This window comes from Oncorhynchus mykiss, chromosome 9 (genome assembly GCF_013265735.2).
Source record: "Oncorhynchus mykiss isolate Arlee chromosome 9, USDA_OmykA_1.1, whole genome shotgun sequence".
NCBI lineage: Eukaryota > Metazoa > Chordata > Actinopteri > Salmoniformes > Salmonidae > Oncorhynchus > Oncorhynchus mykiss.
Genome location: NC_048573.1, coordinates 73,516,336 through 73,540,894, shown reverse-complemented (window position 1 = coordinate 73,540,894; position 24,559 = coordinate 73,516,336). Strand labels below are relative to the sequence as shown.

At 45.2% G+C, this 24,559-nt stretch overlaps 1 protein-coding gene across 2 annotated transcripts in view; it reads left to right on the top strand.

The window, feature by feature from the left end:
* The window catches only part of LOC110516471 (laminin subunit alpha-5), a 252,929-nt gene that overhangs the window by 163,905 nt on the left and 64,465 nt on the right, over positions 1–24,559 (top strand). For both annotated transcript variants that reach the window (XM_036988972.1, XM_036988971.1), the window contains 16 exons: positions 996–1,103; positions 3,591–3,674; positions 5,337–5,567; positions 9,443–9,556; positions 12,445–12,575; positions 13,052–13,132; positions 13,320–13,534; positions 16,516–16,616; positions 17,864–18,047; positions 18,318–18,458; positions 18,846–18,997; positions 19,097–19,207; positions 19,759–19,870; positions 22,340–22,513; positions 23,069–23,265; positions 23,875–23,991. In XM_036988972.1, coding sequence (XP_036844867.1) covers positions 996–1,103; positions 3,591–3,674; positions 5,337–5,567; positions 9,443–9,556; positions 12,445–12,575; positions 13,052–13,132; positions 13,320–13,534; positions 16,516–16,616; positions 17,864–18,047; positions 18,318–18,458; positions 18,846–18,997; positions 19,097–19,207; positions 19,759–19,870; positions 22,340–22,513; positions 23,069–23,265; positions 23,875–23,991 — 2,253 coding nt within the window. The remainder of the gene's footprint in view (positions 1–995; positions 1,104–3,590; positions 3,675–5,336; positions 5,568–9,442; positions 9,557–12,444; positions 12,576–13,051; positions 13,133–13,319; positions 13,535–16,515; positions 16,617–17,863; positions 18,048–18,317; positions 18,459–18,845; positions 18,998–19,096; positions 19,208–19,758; positions 19,871–22,339; positions 22,514–23,068; positions 23,266–23,874; positions 23,992–24,559) is intronic.

The window sequence follows — 24,559 nt, the reverse complement described above, 5'->3', positions numbered from 1 at the left end:
CTCTTCCTGTCTTCTGTCTCTTCCTGTCTTCACTGTCTCTTCCTGTCTTCTGTCCCTTCCTGTCTTCTGTCTCTTCCTGTCTTCTCTGTTTCTTCCTGTCTTCTGTCTCTTCCTGTCTACTGTCTCTTCCTGTCTTCTCGCTCTCTTCCTGTCTTCTGTCTCTTCCTGTCTTCTGTCTCTTCCTGTCTTCTGTCTCTTCCTGTCTTCTGTCTCTTCCTGTCTTCTCTGTCTCTTCCTGTCTTCTGTCTCTTCCTGTCTTCTCTGTCTCTTCCTGTCTTTTGTCTCTTCCTGTCTTTTGTCTCTTCCTGTCTTCTGTCTCTTCCTGTCTTCTTTCTCTTCCTGTCCTCTCTGTGTCTTCCTGTCTTCTCTGTGTCTTCCTGTCTTCTCTGTCTCTTCCTGTCTTCTGTCTCTTCCTGTCTTCTGTCTCTTCCTGTCTTCTGTCTCTTCCTGTCTTCTGTCTCTTCCTGTCTTCTCTGTCTCTTCCTGTCTTCTGTCTCTTCCTGTCTTCTCTGTCTCTTCCTGTCTTCTCTGTCTCTTCCTGTCTTCTGTCTCTTCCTGTCTTCTCTGTCTCTTCCTGTCTTCTGTCTCTTCCTGTCCTCTGTCTCTTCCTGTCTTCTCTGTCTCTTCCTGTCTTCTCTGTCTCTTCCTGTCTTCTGTCTCTTCCTGTCTTCTGTCTCTTCCTGTCTTCTCTGTCTCTTCCTGTCTTCTGTCTCTTCCTGTCTTCTCTGTCTCTTCCTGTCTTCTCTGTCTCTTCCTGTCTTCTGTCTCTTCCTGTCTTCTCTGTCTCTTCCTGTCTTCTGTCTCTTCCTGTCCTCTGTCTCTTCCTGTCTTCTCTGTCTCTTCCTGTCTTCTCTGTCTCTTCCTGTATTCTGTCTCTTCCTGTCTTCTGTCTCTTCCTGTCTTCTCTGTCTCTTCCTGTCTTCTGTCTCTGTCCCCCTCTCTCTCTCCATCTCTCCCTCCCTCCCTCTCATCCCTCTCTAATCATCTCTATTTAGGTTTCGTCTTATGGGGGCTATCTGCGGTATCGTCTGCACACTCAAACTATGAGAGGAGATGTGCTCTCTCTGCCCGCTGAAGCCTCTCGACCTGACGTCATTCTCAAGGTACACATCCCACCACAGGGACCCCATGCTTTATTACCTAAACACAATGGAATGATGTTAACGCCAAAATAGTACTTTGAAGCGGGTTCAATTGTGCTAAAAAACAAAGAGGCGCTTGTGTCGTTTAAATGCTGTGTGTACAGGGCCTTCAGAAAGTTTTCAGACCCCTTGACTTTTCCCACATTTTGTTACGTTACAGCCTTATTCTGAAATTGATTACATCGTTTCCCCCCCCCCCCTGAACAATATACACACACAATACCACATAATGACAAAGCAAAAACAGTTTTTTATACATACAAAAAAAACGACAACATTTACATAAGTATTCAGACCTTTTACTCAGTACTTTTGTTGAAGCATCGTTGTCAGTGATTACAGCCTCGAGTCTTCTTGGGTGTGACGCTGCAAGCTTGGCACACCTGTATTTGGGGAGTTTCTCCCATCCTTCTCTGCAGAGCCTCTCAAGCTCTGTCAAGTTGGATGGGGAGCATCGCTGCACAGCTATTTTCAGGTCTTTCCAGAGATGTTCGATCGGGTTCAAGTCCAGGCTCTGGCTGGGCCACTCAAGGACATTCAGAGATTTGTACCGAAGCGACTCCTGCGTTGTCTTGGCTGTGTCCTGAGGGTCGTTATCCTGTTGGAAGGTGAACCTTCGCCCCAGTCTGAGGTCCTGAGCGCTCTGGAGCAGGTTTTCATCAAGGATCTCTGTACTTTGCTCCGTTCATCTTTCCCCTTATCCTGACTAGTCTTCCAGTCCCTGCTGCTGAAAAACATCCCCACAGCATAATGCTGCCACCACCATGCTTCACCGTAGGGATGGTGCCAAGTTTCCTCCAAACGTGACGGCCAGGTGGACTGGGGACAGCAAGGAGTCATCATGCCAGGTAGTCCTGAGGCATGGTCCTAGGGCTCAGGTCCTCCGAGAGAGAGAATTAGAGAGAGCATACTTAAATTCACACAGGACACCGGATAGGACAGGAGAAGTACTCCAGATATAACAAACTGACCCTAGCCCCCCGACGCATAAACTACTGCAGCATAAATACTGGAGGCTGAGACAGGAGGGGTCAGGAGACACTGTGGCCCCATCCGATGATACCCTCGGACAGGGCCAAACAGGAAGGATATAATCCCACCCACTTTGCCAAAGCACAGCCCCCACACCACTAGAGGGATATCTTCAACCACCAACTTACCATCCTGAGACAAGGCCGAGTATAGCCCACAAAGCCCTCGACACAATCCTGTCTCGGAGCTCTACTGACAATTAATTTGACCTCATGGCTTGGTTTTTTCTCTGACATGCACTGTGAACTGTGGGACCTTATATAGGCAGGTGTGTACCTTTCCAAATCTCATAACAACGGGTCTGAATACTTATGTAAATAAGGTATTTCTGTTTATTATTTTTTATAAATTAGCAAACATTTCTAAAAACCTTGTTTTTAGATTGAGGGGGAAAAAGTAATTTAGTACATTTTAGAATAAGACTGTACAGTAACAAAATGTGGAAAAAGTCAAGGGGTTTGAGTACTTTCCAAATGCTCTGTATGCCTTTCTCAGTCAACTGAGGAACTATTCTCATTAACATTAACTACCATTACGGCTGGTTAATCCCTGTTGATAATGTAGCTGTTCTCATTAACATTAACTACCATTACAGCTGGTTAATCGCCGTTGATAATGTAGCTGTTCTCATTAACATTAACTACCATTACGGCTGGTTAGTCCCTGTTGATAATGTAGCTGTTCTCATTAACTACCATTACGGCTGGTTAATCCCTGTTGATAATGTAGCTGTTCTCATTATCATTAACTACCATTACGGCTGGTTAATCCCTGTTGATAATGTAGCTGTTCTCATTAACTACCATTACGGCTGGTTAATCCCTGTTGATAATGTAGCTGTTCTCATTAACTACCATTACGGCTGGTTAATCGCCATTGATAATGTAGCTGTTCTCATTAACATTAACTACCATTACGGCTGGTTAGTCCCTGTTGATAATGTAGCTGTTCTCATTAACTACCATTACGGCTGGTTAATCCCTGTTGATAATGTAGCTGTTCTCATTATCATTAACTACCATTACGGCTGGTTAATCCCTGTTGATAATGTAGCTGTTCTCATTAACTACCATTACGGCTGGTTAATCCCTGTTGATAATGTAGCTGTTCTCATTAACTACCATTACGGCTGATTAATCCCTGTTGATAATGTAGCTGTTCTCATTATCATTAACTACCATTACGGCTGGTTAATCCCTGTTGATAATGTAGCTGTTCTCATTAACATGAACTACCATTACGGCTGGTTATTCCCTGTTGATAATGTAGCTGTTCTCATTAACTACCATTACGGCTGGTTAATCCCTGTTGATAATGTAGCTGTTCTCATTAACTACCATTACGGCTGGTTAATCCCTGTTGATAGTGGTTGTGCGTCTGATAATAAAGGCTGTGTGTGTGTCTCTGTGTTTCCAGGGTAACCAGATGACCCTGGTGTTCATGGAGAAAGAATACTCTTCACCTGAAGAACCACACCTGGGGATAGTCCACATGGTAGAGGTAGGACACTGACCACCTGGAGATAGTCCACATGGTAGAGGAGGGACACTGACCACCTGGTGATAGTCCACATGGTGGAGGAGGCACACTGACCATCTGGGGATAGTCCACATGGTAGAGGAGGGACACTGACCACCTGGGGATAGTCCACATGGTAGAGGAGGGACACTGACCACCTGGGGATAGTCCACATGGTAGAGGTAAGACACTGACCACCTGGGGATAGTCCACATGGTAGAGGTAGGACACTGACCACCTAGGGATAGTCCACATGGTAGAGGAGGGACACTGACCACCTGGGGATAGTCCACATGGTAGAGGAGGGACACTGACCACCTGGGGATAGTCCACATGGTAGAGGTAGGGCACTGACCACCTGGGGATAGTCCACATGGTAGAGGAGGGACACTGACCACCTGGGGATAGTCCACATGGTGGAGGAGGTACACTGACCACCTGGGGGTAGTCCACATGGTAGAGGAGGGACACTGACCACCTGGGGATAGTCCACATGGTGGAGGAGGTACACTGACCACCTGGGGGTAGTCCACATGGTGGAGGTAGGGCACTGACCACCTGGGGATAGTCCACATGGTGGAGGAGGGACACTGACCTGACCACCTGGGGATAGTCCACATGGTGGAGGAGGTACACTGACCACCTGGGGATAGTCCACATGGTAGAGGAGGTACACTGACCACCTGGGGGTAGTCCACATGGTGGAGGTAGGGCACTGACCACCTGGGGATAGTCCACATGGTGGAGGAGGTACACTGACCACCTGGGGGTAGTCCACATGGTAGAGGTAGGACACTGACCACCTGGGGATAGTCCACATGGTGGAGGAGGTACACTGACCACCTGGGGGTAGTCCACATGGTGGAGGTAGGGCACTGACCACCTGGGGATAGTCCACATGGTGGAGGAGGGACACTGACCTGACCACCTGGGGATAGTCCACATGGTAGAGGTAGGACACTGACCACCTGGGGATAGTCCACATGGTGGAGGAGGGACACTGACCACCTGGGGATAGTCCACATGGTGGAGGAGGGACACTGACCTGACCACCTGGGGATAGTCCACATGGTGGAGGAGGGACACTGACCTAACCACCTGGGGATAGTCCACATGGTAGAGGAGGGACACTGACCTGACCACCTGGGGATAGTCCACATGGTGGAGGAGGGACACTGACCTGACCACCTGGGGATAGTCCACATGGTAGAGGAGGGACACTGACCACCTGGGGATAGTCCACATGGTGGAGGAGGGACACTGACCTGACCACCTGGGGTAGTACACCATCGTGACATTTTATGAATTTTAAATTTTTCCTTTATTTAACTATCAAGTCAGTTAAGAACAAATTATTATTTTCAATGACGGCCTAGGAACAGTGGGTTAACTGCCTTGTTCAAGGGCAGAACGACAGATTTGACCTTGTCAGCTCAGGGATTTGATCTAGCAACCTTGCGGTTACTCGTCTAATGCTCTAACCACTAGGCTACCTTCTCTAACCACTAGGCTACCTTCTCTAACCACTAGGCTACCTTCTCTAACCACTAGGCTACCTGCCACCAACATCATAATACCCATGCCTACTTTCACCCCCATCTCTCTCCCCCCCCCCCCCCCCCCCCCCCCCCCCCCCCCTCCCAGGGAAGTTTTCGCCACGCCCGGACGGGTAACGTGGTGTCTAGAGAGGAACTGATGATGGTTCTGGTGAAGTTAGAGTCTCTCCAGATCAGAGCTCTCCACTCCCAGTCTGCCCACACTGTGTCGCTACGCGGGGTCGTGCTGGAGGGTGCACAGACCCTGTCCAATGGGCGACATGCCAACAACGTAGAGATCTGCCTCTGTCCCGCTAACTACCAGGGAGACTCCTGCCAGGTTGGTGTTATTACTAGGTTAAAAACAGGTTAGTGTTATTACTAGGTTATTAGTATGTTACTAACCCCCAACAACGTAGAGATCTGTCTCTGTCCTGCTAACTACCAGGAAGACTCCTGTCAGGTTAGTGTTATTACTAGGTTATTAGTATGTTACTAACCCCCAACAGCGTAGAGATCTGTCTCTGTCCCGCTAACTACCAGGTTAGTGTTAGTAATGTGTTCTAAATGTGTTATTACTATTTTATTAACGGGTTATGACGACGTTAGGAGGACGATAGGATGACGTTAGGATGACGTTAGGACTATATGTTATTAACAGGTTAGGATGACGTTAGGATGACGTTAGGAGGACGTTAGGACTATGTTAGGACTACGTTATGTTATTTATATGTTATTAATGTGTTATTACTAAAACATTACTGTGTTACTAACCATGCCAGGTTGGAATGGGTTGACTGATTAGTATCGTGATATTACTGTGTTACTAACCCTGCCAGGTTGGAGTGGGTTGACTGATTAGTATTGTGATATTACTGTGTTACTAAACCTTCCAGGTTGGAATGGGTTGACTGATTAGTATTGTGATATTACTGTGTTACTAACCCTGCCAGGTTGGAATGGGTTGACTGATTAGTATTGTGATATTACTGTGTTACTAACCCTGCCAGGTTGGAATGGGTTGACTGATTAGTATCGTGATATTACTGTGTTACTAACCCTGCCAGGTTGGAATGGGTTGACTGATTAGTATTGTGATATTACTGTGTTACTAACCCTGCCAGGTTGGAATGGGTTGACTGATTAGTATTGTGATATTACTGTGTTACTAACCCTGCCAGGTTGGAATGGGTTGACTGATTAGTATTGTGATATTACTGTGTTACTAACCCTGCCAGGTTGGAATGGGTTGACTGATTAGTATTGTGATATTACTGTGTTACTAACCCTGCCAGGTTGGAATGGGTTGACTGATTAGTATTGTGATATTACTGTGTTACTAACCCTGCCAGGTTGGAATGGGTTGACTGATTAGTATTGTGATATTACTGTGTTACTAACCCTGCCAGGTTGGAATGGGTTGACTGATTAGTATTGTGATATTACTGTGTTACTAACCCTGCCAGGTTGGAATGGGTTGACTGATTAGTATCGTGATATTACTGTGTCGCGATACGAAACCTTCAGCCCCGCCCCTTGGCCGGCAGCGGGGTGCTAGAGGTGGTTAGCGTCCCGTTCCCTGGATTGGACAGGGCACTATAGATACTTCAGGTTATCTCGGTATAACCAGGACCGCTCGCGTAGCCCTGCCTCTCTTTCTATATCGAAGCGTTGTCCGCGTAGAGAGGTCTTTTGCCTTGTCACTCTCAACGGTCTAGCTCTAGCTGGGATGTGTGAACCCCACCTTTATCCTCTAGACTCTTTGCTTCACCACTAATTGGTCCTTGAGTTGTTATTAAGCACTAGTCCTACCAGTCTCTATATGACTTCCCTGTGGTTGAGTGTTTCCCCTCTGTGATGTATCTAGTTTAAAGTGTGAAGACCTTTAGTCTCACTACTCTGCCCGTCGGCTATGTATCGCTTGGAAAATAAAACTTAGATAGATCGATAAGACAATTAAATGAATCACTACTGGACACACCTTCCTCCTTGTCTTTTAATGGTAACTCATTCTGTCATAGAGAATTAGTCTCCGTTTCCAGTGTCCCGGTAGCGGGGAGTGTCAGAGTTGTTATCTCCCGTGCCGTTAACTGTCTTTGAGAGGACCTTTTACTCGAGACAAAATAAGACTACCGTTTATTTTTGAAAACACTCAGTTTTTTTGTCTTTTTACAATCAAACACACATCAAAATACACAATTTGTTGCTTTGGTCACACACAGCGTTAATCAAAAACATGCAAATGCCTTAATGCTCTATAATGCCTGGTGCAACGATAACACTTATCTCTAATAAAATATAATACTTCAACTTAATTACCTTTTAAAAGATGACAGGGAGACCCACGGGATCAGGAGCGGTGTTTCAATCAGTCAGAGTTCTGAGAATTTAGTTTATGTATCGATCTCTCCTATGAGGAATCGTTGGTTCAACTAAATTTCGAGATTCAAGTTAGACTGAGTACTCTAACCTGCCATCAGGTTGGATAGTATTGTCAAATAACCCGTAACCGCGATTCCAGGGCAAGGCACTGTGATACAACAGTACACGTGTCACTGGGTCAGTCGGACACAGAGTCGATTCAAACAATTTTCCAACCGTTCTCAGCAGGTGGTAATTCTGCCGTTGATCTACCGCAGTGTCGTCTGGGGCAAGCAACCCGGCCGGTGCCACAGTGTTCCTCGGTCAATTAAGACTTTGTCACAACGGTACACTCGGTCCAAACGTATGCTGCACACAGGGTCAACTGGTCGATAGGTAAACGGACTCTTACCCTGGTATCCAGCAAGTTAGAATCTTTAAGTAATTTGAGTCAGGTGGCAAATACCCGAAGTCAAATGGTTGTCTAAATGAATTCAGAATTCAAGAAGTCAAGACGCCAAAGTAATGGCAAGTGTCTCTTTATATACCTTTTGATCACCGCTCAAGTCCCACTTGTGGTTTCTGCACTACTGTGCCTCATAGGCATCCTCTAACCGCAGCAAGACAGTACATATATGGTCTTCCCCTTAAGGCGGTGCCGTTTACTCTATTATCAGTGCTTCAAGCAGTTTCCCCCCATTCTGCAGCTTCGTCACATGGTGGAGGCCGTTCTTCCTGGTACCATGTTGTTGAGGTGGGTGGTTGACTGGCGCCCTCTCCTGGTGACTGTGACCACTCTGGTAGCTCATCAGACCTGCTCATGTCTAACTGTACTGGTGGTACATAGGGTAGTGGCAGGGGGAGGGGGGCAGGAGGGAGATCCATGTTGCGTTTCACTACAACTGTGTTACTAACCCTGCCAGGTTGGTATGGGTTGACTGATTAGTATCGTGATATTACTGTGTTACTAACCCTGCCAGGTCAGATCACAGCCAGCTGACTGTTTAATATACATGTGGATACTACTGTATGTCATTCCATTGCTGGATACCTAAATATGGATATTCTTTGAGGTTTTTACTTGAGATATCCCAACCTTATAGTTAGGTGTGATAAACAGTGATTATACAGTGGGGCAAAAAAAGTATTGTCAGCCACCAATTGTGCAAGTTTTCCCACTTTAAAAAGATGAGAGAGGCCTGTAATTTTCATCATAGGTAAAGTTCAACTATGACAGACAAAATGAGAAAAGAAAATCCAGAAAATCACATTGTAGGATTTTTAATGAATTTATTTGCAAATTATGGTGGAAAATAAGTATTAAGTCTCTGTCTCAAATAAGTCTCAGTCTCACCTTCTATCTCTCTCCCTGCTCTCCCTCACCTTCTATCTCTCCCCCTGCTCTCCCTCACCTTCTCTCTCTCCCTCACCTTCTCTCTCTCCTTGCTCTCCCTCACCTTCTCTCTCTCCCTCACCTTCTCTCTCTCCCTGCTCTCCCTCACCTTCTCTCTCTCCCTCACCTTCTCGCTCCCTGCTCTCCCTAACCTTCTCTCTCTCCCTCACCTTCTCTCTCTCCCTGCTCTCCCTAACCTTCTCTCTCTCCATCACTTTCTCTCTCTCCCTGCTCTCCCTCACCTTCTCTCTCTCCCTCACCTTCTCTCTCTCCCTGCTCTCCCTCACCTTCTCTCTCTCCCTCACCGTCTCTCTCTCCCTGCTCTCCCTCACCTTCTCTCTCTCCCTCACCTTCTCTCTCTCCCTGCTCTCCCTCACCTTCTCTCTCTCCCTCACCTTCTCTCTCTCCCCCTGCTCTCCCTCTCATCTTCTCCCTCTTCTCCCCATCCTCCCCCTCTCCAGCAATGTTCTCCAGGGTACTACAGAGACACTAAAGGTCTGTTCCTGGGGAAGTGTGTTCCCTGCAACTGTAATGGTCACTCTGACCAGTGTCTGGACGGGTCTGGAGTCTGTGAAGTGAGTGCTGCTTTTTTATACCAATCACAAAGATTGTTTACATCAATCGCAAACAAAAATGCTAAATGTAATTCATAGGTTACTCCTGGATGGATCAGGAAGTTGTATCACAATGGAAGTTGCAGACTCTCATCTCTTTGCAATGAACTATTAATGACATTAATATTTAGGCTTTCCTAGCTGTGCCACCAGAGACTCTGGGTTCGAGCCCAGGCTCTGTCGTAGCCGGCCGCGACTGGGAGGTCCATGGGGCGACGCACAATTGGCCTAGTGTCGTCCGGGTTAGGGAGGGTTTGGCCGGTAGGGATATCCTTGTCTCATCGCGCACCAGCGATTCCTGTGGCGGGCCGGGCGCAGTGCGCGCTAACCAAGGTTGCCAAGGGTTGAATGCGCGCTGTGTTAAGAAGCAGTGCGGCTTGGTTGGGTTGTGTTTCGGAGTACGCATGGCTCTCGACCTTCGTCTCTTTCCCGAGCCCGTACGGGAGTTGTAGCGATGAGACAAGATAGTAACTACAACTAATTAGATACTACGAAATTGGGGAGAAAGGGGTTAAAATATTTTGGCTTTCCAGCTGAATTATAGTCAGTACTAAACACCACTATAACTGTAGTCAGTACTATAACACCACTATAACTGTAGTCAGTACTATAACACCACTATAACTATAGTCAGTACTATAACACCACTATAACTGTAGTCAGTACAATAACTATAGTCAGTATTATAACTGTAGTCAGTACTATAACACCACTATAACTATAGTCAGTACTATAACTGTAGTCAGTACTATAACTGTAGTCAGTACTATAACACCACTATAACTATAGTCAGTACTATAACTATAGTCAGTACTATAACACCACTAAAACTGTAGTCAGTACTATAACTGTAGTCAGTACTATAACACCACTATAACTATAGTCAGTACTATAACTGTAGTCAGTACTATAACTGTAGTCAGTACTATAACACCACTATAACTATAGTCAGTACTATAACTATAGTCAGTACTATAACACCACTATAACTGTAGTCAGTACAATAACTATAGTCAGTATTATAACTGTAGTCAGTACTATAACACCACTATAACTATAGTCAGTACTATAACTGTAGTCAGTACTATAACTGTAGTCAGTACTATAACACCACTATAACTATAGTCAGTACTATAACTATAGTCAGTACTATAACACCACTAAAACTGTAGTCAGTACTATAACTGTAGTCAGTACTATAACACCACTATAACTATAGTCAGTACTATAACTGTAGTCAGTACTATAACTGTAGTCAGTACTATAACACCACTATAACTATAGTCAGTACTATAACTATAGTCAGTACTATAACTATAGTCAGTACTATAACTATGGTCAGTATTATAACTGTAGTCAGTACTATAACACCACTATAACTATAGTCAGTACTATAACACCACTATAACTAGAGTCAGTACTATAACTATAGTCAGTACTATAACACCACTATAACTGTAGTCAGTACTATAACTGTAGTCAGTACTATAACACCACTATAACTGTAGTCAGTACTATAACTGTAGTCAGTACTATAACTGTAGTCAGTACTATAACTATAGTCAGTACTATAACTATAGTGAGTACTATAACTGTAGTCAGTACTATAACACCACTATAACTATAGTCAGTACTATAACACCACTATAACTGTAGTCAGTACTATAACTGTAGTCAGTACTATAACACCACTATAACTCTAGTCAGTACTATAACTGTAGTCAGTACTATAACTGTAGTCAGTACTATAACTGTAGTCAGTACTATATTTGTAGTCAGTACTATAACTGTAGTCAGTACTATAACTATAGTCAGTACTATAACTGTAGTCAGTACTATATTTGTAGTCAGTACTATATCTGTAGTCAGTACTATAACTGTAGTCAGTACTATATTTGTAGTCAGTACTATAACTGTAGTCAGTACTATAACTATAGTCAGTACTATAACACCACTATAACTATAGTCAGTACTATAACTATAGTCAGTACTATAACTGTAGTCAGTACTATAACTATAGTCAGTACTATAACTGTAGTCAGTACTATAACTGTAGTCAGTACTATAACTGTAGTCAGTATTATAACACCACTATAACTATAGTCAGTACTATAACACCACTATAACTATAGTCAGTACTATAACTATAGTCAGTACTATAACACCACTATAACTATAGTCAGTTCTATAACACCACTATAACTGTAGTCAGTACTATAACTATAGTCAGTACTATAACTGTAGTCAGTACTATAACTATAGTCAGTACTATAACACCACTATAACTGTAGTCAGTACTATATTTGTAGTCAGTACTATAACTGTAGTCAGTACTATAACTGTAGTCAGTACTATAACTATAGTCAGTACTATAACACCACTATAACTGTAGTCAGTACTATATTTGTAGTCAGTACTATAACTGTAGTCAGTACTATATCTGTAGTCAGTACTATAACTGTAGTCAGTACTATAACTGTAGTCAGTACTATAACACCACTATAATTGTAGTCAGTACTATATCTGTAGTCAGTACTATAACTGTAGTCAGTACTATATCTGTAGTCAGTACTATAACTGTAGTCAGTACTATAACTATAGTCAGTACTATAACACCACTATAACTGTAGTCAGTACTATAACTATAGTCCATACTATAACACCACTATAACCTCTCGGAACATCATCATGGCTGACAGACTGTTTTTACTACTGCCTCTGGGAATTGAAATTGAGATGTTCTCCAAGTTTATGACTCAAAAGTTAATTTATATAAATTAGCAAAATAATCGTTGTGTTTTAATGTCTGTGTTCTGTTGGGTGTATCATGTATATGATGTTTCTCTCAGAACTGTCAACACAACAGGGCTGGAGACCACTGTGAGAAATGTCAAGGTGGTTTCCATGGTAACAACTCTCGAGATGGACAATCCCTCTCCTGTGACACCTGCCCCTGTCCTCTGCAGGTGTCCTCCAACAAGTCAGTATCCTCTCCTCTTCTCTTCTCTTCTCTTCTCTTCTCTTCTCTTCTCTTCTCCTTCTCTTTTCTACCCCTGACCCTCTGCAGGTGGCCTTCAACAAATGAGTAGCCTCTCCTCTCCTAGATCCTCTCCCCTCCTCTCCTCTCCTAGATCCTCTCCTCTCCTCTCCTCTCCTCTCCTAGATCCTCTCCTCTCCTAGATCCTCTCCCCTCCTCTCCTAGATCCTCTCCTCTCCTCTCCTCTCCTAGATCCTCTCCTCTCCTAGATCCTCTCCTCTCCCCTCCTTTCCTAGATCCTCTCCTCTCCTCTCCTCCTAGATCCTCTCCTCTCCTAGATCCTCTCCTCTCCTAGATCCTCTCCTCTCCTCTCCTCTCCTAGATCCTCTCTTTGCTCAGCTGTTACGTATTGTAGAGAAACTATAGATTGGTTTTGTGTCTCTGACTAAACTGGCTGCTACCTCTTCTCTTCTGTGTAGTTTTGCAGTGGGCTGTGTGGAGAAACTCAACAGGATGCAGTGTCTGTGTATGCCTGGCTACGCTGGACCCCAGTGTCAAAGGTCAGTAGTCCATTCAATGATGAAATCAGGTTTACTATATAACAATCTTGCCATGTTGACCTAACAGTGAAGAGAGCAGTTTTTATGAAAAATGTCTCATACTTCATTTGTTTGATGACCTTAACAAACACACCTGTGTCCAATCCACGCGCTGACTCCTCCTCATTCTGTCTCTACCCTCCTTCAGGTGTGCTCCCGGTTTCTACGGCAACCCCATGGTTATTGGCAGCGCGTGCCAGCCCTGCCATTGCAATGACAACACGGACCCCAACATGCTGTTCAGCGACTGTGACGGGCTGACGGGCGAGTGTCACAGCTGCATGCACAACACCGCCGGGACGCACTGTGAGATCTGCGGCCCTGGTTTCTACGGTGACGCAGTCACTGCCAGGAACTGCACCAGTAAGACCAACCGGCCCCGGTCGGACAATACACACACACACACACACACACACACACACACACACAGACACATGTACACACACACACACACACACACACACACACACACACACACACAGACGCATGTACACACACACACATACATACACACACACAAACGCCTGTACGCACACACACAGACGCATGTACACACACACACACACACACACACACACACACACACACACACACAGGTGTGTTGCACGTGTTTATGCACGTGAAAACACACATACACACGCAAACACACATACACACAAATCCACTCACACACACACACATCCATACCCTCTCTAGCCTAATCCCAGTTTCCTTACCCTCTCTAGCCTAATCACAGTTTACATACCCTCTCTAGCCTAATCCCAGTTTACATACCCTCTCTAGCCTAATCCCAGTTTACATACCCTCTCTAGCCTAATCCCAGTTTACATACCCTCTCTAGCCTAATCCCAGTTTACATACCCTCTCTAGCCTAATCCCAGTTTACATACCCTCTCTAGCCTATTCCCAGTTTACATAGCCTCTCTAGCCTATTCCCAGTTTACATAGCCTCTCTAGCCTAATCCCAGTTTCCTTACCCTCTCTAGCCTAATCACAGTTTACATACCCTCTCTAGCCTAATCCCAGTTTACATACCCTCTCTAGCCTAATCCCAGTTTACATACCCTCTCTAGCCTAATCCCAGTTTCCTTACCCTCTCTAGCCTAATCACAGTTTACATACCCTCTCTAGCCTAATCCCAGTTTACATACCCTCTCTAGCCTAATCCCAGTTTACATACCCTCTCTAGCCTAATCCCAGTTTACATACCCTCTCTAGCCTAATCCCAGTTTACATACCCTCTCTAGCCTAATCCCAGTTTACATACCCTCTCTAGCCTATTCCCAGTTTACATAGCCTCTCTAGCCTATTCCCAGTTTACATAGCCTCTCTAGCCTAATCCCAGTTTACATAGCCTCTCTAGCCTAATCCCAGTTTACATACCCTCTCTAGCCTATTCCCAGTTTACATACCCTCTCTAGCATAATCCCAGTTTACATACCCTCTCTAGCCTATTCCCAGTTTACATAGCCTCTCTAGCCTAATCCCAGTTTACATACCCTCTCTAGCCTAATCCCAGTTTACATACCCTCTCTAGCCTAATCCCAGTTTACATAGCCTCTCTAGCCTATTCCCAGTTTACATACCATCTCTAGCCTATTCCCAGTTTACATAGCCTCTCTAGCCTATTCCCAGTTTACATAGCCTCTCTAGCCTATTCCCAGTTTACATACCCTCTCTAGCCTAATCCCAGTTTACATACCCTCTCTAGCCTAATCCCAGTTTACATACCCTCTCTAGCCTATTCCCAGTTTACATACCCTCTCTAGCCTAATCCCAGTTTACATACACTCTCTAGCCTAATCCCAGTTTACATACACTCTCTAGCCTAATCCCAGTTTACATACCCTCTCTAGCCTAATTCCAGTTTACATAGCCTCTCTAGCCTAATCCCAGTTTACAGCCTCTCTAGCCTAATCCCAGTTTACATACCCTCTCTAGCCTAATCCCGGTTTACAGCCTCTCTAGTCTAATCCCAGTTTACAGCCTATCTAGCCTAATCCCAGTTTACATACCCTCTCTAGCCTAATCCCAGTTTACATACCCTCTCTAGCCTAATCCCGGTTTACAGCCTCTCTAGTCTAATCCCAGTTTACAGCCTCTCTAGCCTAATCCCAGTTTACATACCCTCTCTAGCCTAATTCCAGTTTACATACCCTCTCTAGCCTAATCCCAGTTTACATACCCTCTCTAGCCTAATCCCAGTTTACATACCCTCTCTAGCCTAATCCCAGTTTACACCCTCTCTAGCCTAATCCCAGTTTACATACCCTCTCTAGCCTAATCCCAGTTTACATACCCTCTCTAGCCTAATCCCAGTTTACATACCCTCTCTAGCCTAATCCCGGTTTACATAGCCTCTCTAGCCTAATTCCAGTTTACATACCCTCTCTAGCCTAATCCCAGTTTACATACCCTCTCTAGCCTAATCCCAGTTTACATAGCCTCTCTAGCCTAATCCCAGTTTACACCCTCTCTAGCCTAATCCCAGTTTACATACCCTCTCTAGCCTAATCCCAGTTTACATACCCTCTCTAGCCTAATCCCAGTTTACACCCTCTCTAGCCTAATCCCAGTTTACATACCCTCTCTAGCCTAATCCCAGTTTACACACCCTCTCTAGCCTAATCCCAGTTTACACCCTCTCTAGCCTAATCCCAGTTTACATACCCTCTCTAGCCTAATCCCAGTTTACATACCCTCTCTAGCCTAATCCCAGTTTACATACCCTCTCTAGCCTAATCCCAGTTTACATACCCTCTCTAGCCTAATCCCAGTTTACATACACTCTCTAGCCTAATCCCAGTTTACATAGCCTCTCTAGCCTAATCCCAGTTTACATAGCCTCTCTAGCCTAATCCCAGTTTACATACCCTCTCTAGCCTAATCCCAGTTTACATACACTCTCTAGCCTAATCCCAGTTTACATAGCCTCTCTAGCCTAATCCCAGTTTACATAGCCTCTCTAGCCTAATCCCAGTTTACATACCCTCTCTAGCCTAATCCCAGTTTACATGCCTTCTCTATCTTAATCCCAGTTTACAGCCTCTCTAGCCTAATCCCAGTTTACAGCCTATCTAGCCTAATCCCAGTTTACAGCCTCTCTAGCCTAATCCCAGTTTACAGCCTCTCTAGCCTAATCCCAGTTTACAGCCTCTCTCTTCCACTAAATGTATTTCTCTCCAGGAAGTCTAAAAAAAACGAGTTCTGTTTTCACCACAAGGTCTTAATCTCGTTAATAACATGTTGTGTGCGAAGGGTTAACAAATCACTTCCTCTGTGTGAGACGGTTTCCAGTCAGTCGTCCCTGCAATTATCTCCCCATCTCTCTCTTATTTACCCAGGATGCAACTGCTCTCCCTGTGGCACAGCTTCATGTGACCGTCACACAGGACAATGTCAATGTAAACAAGGTGTGACCGGACCACACTGTGACCGCTGCCAGGTACGTACTGAACTCAGTTATCGTCAGAAACTGTGACCCCTACCAGGTACGTACTGAACTCAGTTATCGTCAGAAACTGTGACCCCTACCAGGTACGTACTGAACTCAGTTATCGTCAGAAACTGTGACCCCTACCAGGTACTTGCTGAACTCAGTTATCGTCAGAAACTGTGACCCCTACCAGGTACGTACTGAACTCAGTTATCGTCAGAAACTGTGACCCCTACCAGGTACGTACTGAACTCAGTTATCGTCAGAAACTGTGACCCCTACCAGGTACGTACTGAACTCAGTTATCGTCAGAAACTGTGACCCCCTACCAGGTACGTACTGAACTCAGTTATCGTCAGAAACTGTGACCCCTACCAGGTACGTACTGAACTCAGTTATCGTCAGAAACTGCGACCCCTGCCAGGTACGTACTGAACTCAGTTATCGTCAGAAACTGTGACCCCTACCAGGTACGTACTGAACTCAGTTATCGTCAGAAACTGTGACCCCTACCAGGTACGTACTGAACTCAGTTATCGTCAGAAACTGTGACCCCTACCAGGTACGTACTGAACTCAGTTATCGTCAGAAACTGTGACCCCTACCAGGTACGTACTGAACTCAGTTATCGTCAGAAACTGCGACCCCTGCCAGGTACGTACTGAACTCAGTTATCGTCAGAAACTGTGACCCCCTACCAGGTACGTACTGAACTTCATGTCTATCTAACCTCACACTACTGACTTGGTCCAAACACCGTCAATATTGAAAGCCCTTTTAGATTAGACTACTTATATCATTGCACTCAGCTGACTGTCGTTCACAGTAACTGACTGTCATTCAGTCAATCAAGTCATTCACCAGTATCTGACTGTCATTCAGTCAGTCAAGTCATTCACCAGTATCTGACTGTTGTTCAGTCAATCAAGTCATTCACCAGTATCTGACTGTTGTTCAGTCAAGGTCTTGGCCTGCTGTCTGACTGTTGTTCAGTCAAGGTCTTGGCCTGCTGTCTATGTTTTCTCCTCATTGGGCTCCCGAATGGCGCAGTGGTCTAAGGCACTGCATCACAGTACTAGGGGCATCACTACAGACCCTGGTTCGATTCCAAGTTGTATCACAACTGGCCGTGATTGGTAGTCCCATAGGGCGCCGCACAATTGGCCGGGGTAGGCTGCCATTGTAAATAAGAATTTGTTTTTCACTGACTGGCCTGTTTAAATAAAAAACAATTGTATGTCTGTGTTTTTCCACAGGACGGTGCGTTTGGCTATGAGTCGTGCTCCGGGTGTCGTCGCTGTGACTGTGACGCCGCGGCCGCCCTGGTCCAACCGTGTGACCCCAGGACCGGGTCGTGTGCCTGCCAACCAGGGATCAGTGGCCCTAACTGTCGCCAGTGTGCCCCTGGGTACTGGGACTACCGCCCTGAGGGATGCAGGAGTGAGTTGAAACCACAGAGAAAAGATGGTGATAATGCCAACAGACGGGATCTCTGGCTGACTAGCAGGGGCCAGAGACGACATTATTCGTTTCAATAGTTTGTTTTCTTCTTCACCTTCAATGGATTGTTGATGGCTAACTAAATATTTACAATATTTACTAAGTTTTAAAAAGAAAGGTAAAAAAAAGAAAGTATTGCTTCTCTTGCTGTTCCCCGTGGTCCTCTAACGATAGTTATAAAGATGTCTGTTCTCTTCCCTGTGTGTTCAGAGTGTCAGTGTCAGCACGGTCGCTGTGACCCTCGGACAGGGGAGTGTCGCTGTGGAGACGGCTTGACAGGCAGACAGTGTGACAGCTGTTCCCATAGATACAATGTTCCTGTACAGCACGGACGTGACATGACCTGTGAACGTGAGTGGTGACCTAGCCAGCAGGGGGGGGGGGGGGGGGGGGGGGGGGGCTAAGGAGAGGCTGAAATGAGCTGTTAGTATCGATGCAACATCCTGACGCTCTGACAAATATCAGCTCATAGCTTCCTGAAGACGTTAAGGGAGGACATTTTGACGTTTCAGCTGCGACCTGCAAACACGGTGTTGTGGTGGACGTGATGTGTGTGCGTGTGCATGTGTGTCTGTGTGTGTGTGTGTTTGATAAAGGTGACTGTGTGTGCGTGCGTGCGTGCGTGCGTGCGTGTGTGTGTGTGTGTGCGTGCGGGCGTGTGTGCGTGTGAGTGCGTGCGTGTGTGTGTGTGTGCGTGCGATCTAGGAGATAATGTGTGTCTTGTCTGTGTCCTTACAGCATGTGACAGCTGTGTTGTAGTCCTGTTGAAGGATCTAGACGGTATGACTGACAACTTTGGCTCAGTGGCTCATCACCTGATCAACCTGAGCGTCTCCTCTATCCCCTGGGCTCAGCTACACAACCTCAGCAGATCCGTGAACGATATCGCTGTGAGTACATAAACACTCTTCACAAAGCAACACCCCTATTTCTACTTCTTCTAACTCCTTTTCGGCATTGTACTCACCGAAAGTACCTCTGTTACCCAGAATGCCATAGAGAACTACAGCGATACTCTGGATGAGAGCAGTAATAGACTGGACATGTTGGAGGGAGAGTTCATCAACATCAATTCAGACATCAATGACCTGGAGGGGAAGGTGATGACCATTTATCGCAGTAACTTTATTCTCTGTTTACTCTCTCGTTCTCTCTCTCCTCTCTCTCTCTCGTTCTCTCTCTTGTTCTCCCGTTCTCTCTCTGTCTCCCTCTCTCGTTCTCGCTCTCTCGCTCTCTCTCTGTCTCTCTCTCGCTCTGTCTCTCTCTCTCTCTCGTTCTCTCTCTCTTTGTCTCTGTCTCTCTCTCTGTCTCTCTCTCTCTCTCGTTCTCTCTCTCGTTCTCTCTCTCTCGTTCTCTCTCTCGTTCTCTCTCTCTCTCTCTCGTTCTCTCTCTTGTTCTCCCGTTCTCTCTCTCTCTCTCGTTCTCTCTCTCTCTCGTTCTCTCTCTCTCTACCCGTCTCTCTCTTTTAAAACATATGCATTAATTTTATTTTCTATAACGTATTAATTCCTTATTTGTTACAGTCAACTACTCCAAAACTAGTGTTCAGTAATTCACACAGTAGTGTATCCAACCAGTATAAATTAGGCACTAATGTTGACTGTAACATCCAACAGTATGTTGAGTTGATGTAATGTCGTCCTCCGGCCAGGTGGTGGCGACAGCAGACAAAGCAAACACTCTGGAGGACAGCGGCACTGACACGCATCAGAGAGCCCGGGACCTGCTCTCACACATCAAGAGCATCATGGGCAAGGTGAAAGGTAAGTGTGTAAGGAGCTCACCAGCTAGTCGTCCTAATACCCAAGCCCACCTAAGTGAAAAATCTGTCCTTGTGCCCTTGAGCAAAGGGCACTTAACCCCGTTTGATCTCCTAAGATCTCCTAAAATCACCTAAGACCACCTAAAATCACCTAAGATCTCCTAAGATCACCAAAGATCACCAAAGATTTCCTAAGATCTTGTAAGATCACCTAAGACCACCTAAAATCACCTAAGATCTCCTAAGATCACCAAAGATCACCAAAGATCTCCTAAGATCTTCTAAGATCACCTAAGATCACCTAAGATCACAAAATATCTCCTAAGACCACCTAAAATCACCTAAGACCACCTAAAATCACCTAAGATCTCCTAAGATCACCAAAGATCACCAAAGATCTCCTAAGATCTTCTAAGATCACCTAAGATCACCTAAGATCACAAAATATCTCCTAAGACCACCTAAAATCACCTAAGACCACCTAAAATCACCTAAGATCTCCTAAGATCACCAAAGATCACCAAAGATCTCCTAAGATCTTCTAAGATCACCTAAGATCACCTAAGATCTCCTAAGATCTCCTAAGACCATATTTTTGTAGTTGAATGAGGAGGTAAAGGCATTCATGTGTTTTCCATCCTGAACAGTTTGTGGCATAAATTTTAGGACAACATTTTCGTTATGTTTTTTTGTTCATTCGGCAAACTTTTTTTTTCCCGGCTGTTCGTGGAAACAATATTTTTTTCCCGCGTCAAACCGAAGTCGATAGCCCAAATCTACGCCCCTTCGTTAGTGATTGGTTAACAAGAGGGATTCACACTCGTTCAGTTCGCCTAGCCGACTTCGGTTTAGCGCCAGACAATCCAAAACATTTACACCCCTGTTGTTACTGCTGAAGAGAAACGGGTCCCAGCATTCTGGTCTGAATTGTATTTAAAATTTAATTTTACCTTTATTTAACTAGGAAAGTCAGTTAAGAACAAATTCTTATATTCAATGACGGCCTAGGAACAGTGGAACTGCCTTGTTCAGGGGCAGAACGACAGATTTGTACCTTGTCAGCTCGGGGGTTTGAACTTGCAACCTTCCGGTTACTAGTCCAACGCTCTTAACCACTAGGCTACCCTGCCACCCCAAGATTGAACAAAGGGCCCTCAGGTCAGCCATTTAATGAATAGGCATAGGTCTATATATCAATTACACTGTCCCAAATGAATTAGCGTATGTGATATTGCTGCCCAAAAATATGTAGACAAATAAATGTCATTTGAACAACAAATATCAGCAAAATGAAACAATCCTATTTTGATAAAAAAAACAATTACCTAGTAGTCAAACCCCAAATTCAAGACAATCATCAAAATATCTGGAATCATGCATTCCTGCTTGAAGAGTGTTAGAATAAACCGTTTATTTATTGAATCATACCGTTTTAGTAGTCTAGTACACTTCTGAGTGAAACACTGAAATCACTTCATCATTTATTTCTATAGCGTGACCCTCGTGGGCTGGAGCCACCCACTGAACCTGTTATTATGGAGCCCTGTGACTCTCACGCATAGACTATACAGACCTAATGCTGCAGGAGAACCATACTGGTCTGAATCACACTATATATACAGACCTAATGCTGCAGGAGAACCATACTGGTCTGAATCACACTATATATACAGACCTAATGCTGCAGGAGAACCATACTGGTCTGAATCACACTATATATACAGACCTAATGCTGCAGGAGAACCATACTGGTCTGAATCACACTATATATATATAGACCATACAACAAAAACTGAGTGACATAGACTGACCAGGTGAATCCAGGTGAACGCTATGATCCCTTATTAATGTCACTTGTTAAATCCACTTCAAATCAGTGTAGATGAAAGGGGAGGAGACAGGTGGTTAAAGAAGGATTTTTAAGCCTTGAGACATGGATTGTGTATGAGTGCCATTCAGAGGGTGAATGGGCAAGACTAAATAATGAAGTGCCTTTGTACGGGGTATGGTAGTAGGCGCCAGGTGCACTGGTTTGTGTGAAGAATTGCAACGCTGCTGAGTTTTTCACACTCGACAGTTTCACGTGTGTATCAAGAATGGTCCACCACCCAGAGGACATCCAGCCAACTTGGCACAGCTGTGGGAAGCATTGGATTGGAGTCAACATGGGCCAGCATTCCTGTGGAACGCTTTTGACACCTTGTATTCCATGCCCCAACGAATTTATGCTTTTCCGATGGCATAAGGGGGTGCAACTCAGTAGTAGGAAGGTGTTCCTAATGTTTTGTACACTCTGTGTCTAAAATATAGATGTTGTCTTTCTCTCTCTCTCTCTCTCTCTCTCTCTCTCTCTCTCTCTCTCTCTCTCTCTCTCTCTGTCTCTCTCTCCTCTCTCTGTCTCTCTCTCCTCTCTCTCTCTCCTCTCTCGCTCTCTCTCTCACTCTCTCATTCTTACTCACTGCCTATCCAGACGTCATGCTGCAGGTAAAACGTACGGTTCTGAATGAGACAGAAGTGGAGCAGGAGGAGGAAGACCTCTCTGAGAAGATACAGCAGGTGGAGGCCATGCTGAGAGAGATGAGATTCAGGAGCTGTGTCGGCCAGAAGAAGATAGCCGACAGAGAGCTGTCCGAGGCTGAGAAACGTCAGTCATGCTCTTAGAAATAGAATTACTAGAGCGGGAATCTATATTCAAGTCAATGATCTCTGATGGGTAGGCAGGTGGCCATTTTGAGTGCACCTATCCATAACCAGGAAGTGTAATCTCTATTCAAGTCAATGATCTCTGATGGGTGGGCAGGTGGCCATTTTGAGTGTACCTATCCATAACCAGGAAGTGCTATGTTTCTGAAAGCCTTATGATTGATTTGGTTGACAGTAGGTGGGGGGGGGGGGGGGGGTGGCAGGACGTCCTGTATAAACTCAAACTTACTTCCATGACAACTTCCTTCACAATTGCTCTGCTCTGCTCTACTCCGCTAAGCTCAAGAAGTATGAAAGTCCTGACGTCTGCGGAGGCTGCGTCGTAGTAAATACCGTACGACCACTTCAGACGTCGGATTGACCACACGAAGCCTTTTAGTCACACATCTGTCCATACGAGACGTATTGCTGTAGTGCTTTGCATTCAGGACCTTAAGGAGGAGACCTTCTAATGGTAAAACTAAAGGTGTCTTTTTCATTTCCTGTCTCTCTGTAGTGCTGGAGAAGGTGAAAGACCAGCTGGTGAGTCGTGTGGTGGACAACGAGGGCTTGGTGAAGGACATCAGGGAGAGTCTGGGGAAGTTCCATGACCAACTGATGGACCTGAGGGACGCTCTGAACCAGGCAGTTAACAACACGGCCGTCGCCTCCGATACGAACGCTGTTAATGAGAAGAGGCTGGAGGACTGCCAGGTAACACAGACAGAGATGTAGTCATACACACACACACATACACACACACACACACACACACACACACACGTGTTTTTCTATCCATGTTAGATCCTCACTTTCCCAGTGTACACACACACACTGAAACACACATACACACACACACACACACACTGAAAGTCACACACACACACACACACACACACTGAAAGACACACACACACACTGAAAGACACACACACACACACACACACTGAAAGACACACACATACACTGCATGCAGTGAACACACACACACACACACACACACACACACACTGAAAGACACACACACACACTGAAAGACACACACACACACACACACACACACACACACACACACACACACTGAAAGTCACACACACACACACATTGAAACACATGCACTGCATGCAGTGAACACACACACACACACACACAGAAAGACACACACACACAGAAAGACACACACACACACACACACACACACACACACACACACACAGGAAAGCAGAATGAGAGTTCATCACAATCTGACACAGACAGTTTTTTTTTTTATACCTATTTAACTCTATTCACAATATTCTCTCTTCATGTTGTTTCTGTCTGCAGCAACACGTGGATGAGCTGAATGTGAAGAACAAGGAGGTGGAGAATCTCCTGCAGATGGCAGAGGATGACGTGGCCGCTGTCAATGACATGCTGTCTATGCTGCACGACTCCAAGGAGGTGAGGGCCCTCCACATGTCCAACGTCATCAAGGCTTTTCTAGGGTCTAAACACTAGGGTTTACACGGGACACAGTTCAAATACAAAAAACTTTATTGTCCCCATGGGGAAATGTTGTTGCAGTGTCATGTACACGTTTAAATTGGCATTTAAATACAAAACAAAACAAAAAAAATAAAAAGACTAGCCTGCTGTCCTTACTGAGTCTATAGGAACATTAGCCTGCTGTCCTTACTGAGTCTATAGGAACATTAGCCTGCTGGCCTTACTGAGTCTATAGGAACATTAGCCTGCTGTCCTTACTGGGTCTATAGGAACATTAGCCTGCTGTCCTTACTGAGTCTATAGGAACATTAGCCTGCTGGCCTTACTGAGTCTATAGGAACATTAGCCTGCTGTCCTTACTGGGTCTATAGGAACATTAGCCTGCTGTCCTTACTGAGTCTATAGGAACATTAGCCTGCTGGTCTTACTGGGTCTATAGGAACATTAGCCTGCTGGTCTTACTGGGTCTATAGGAACATTAGCCTGCTGGTCTTACTGAGTCTATAGGAACATTAGCCTGCTG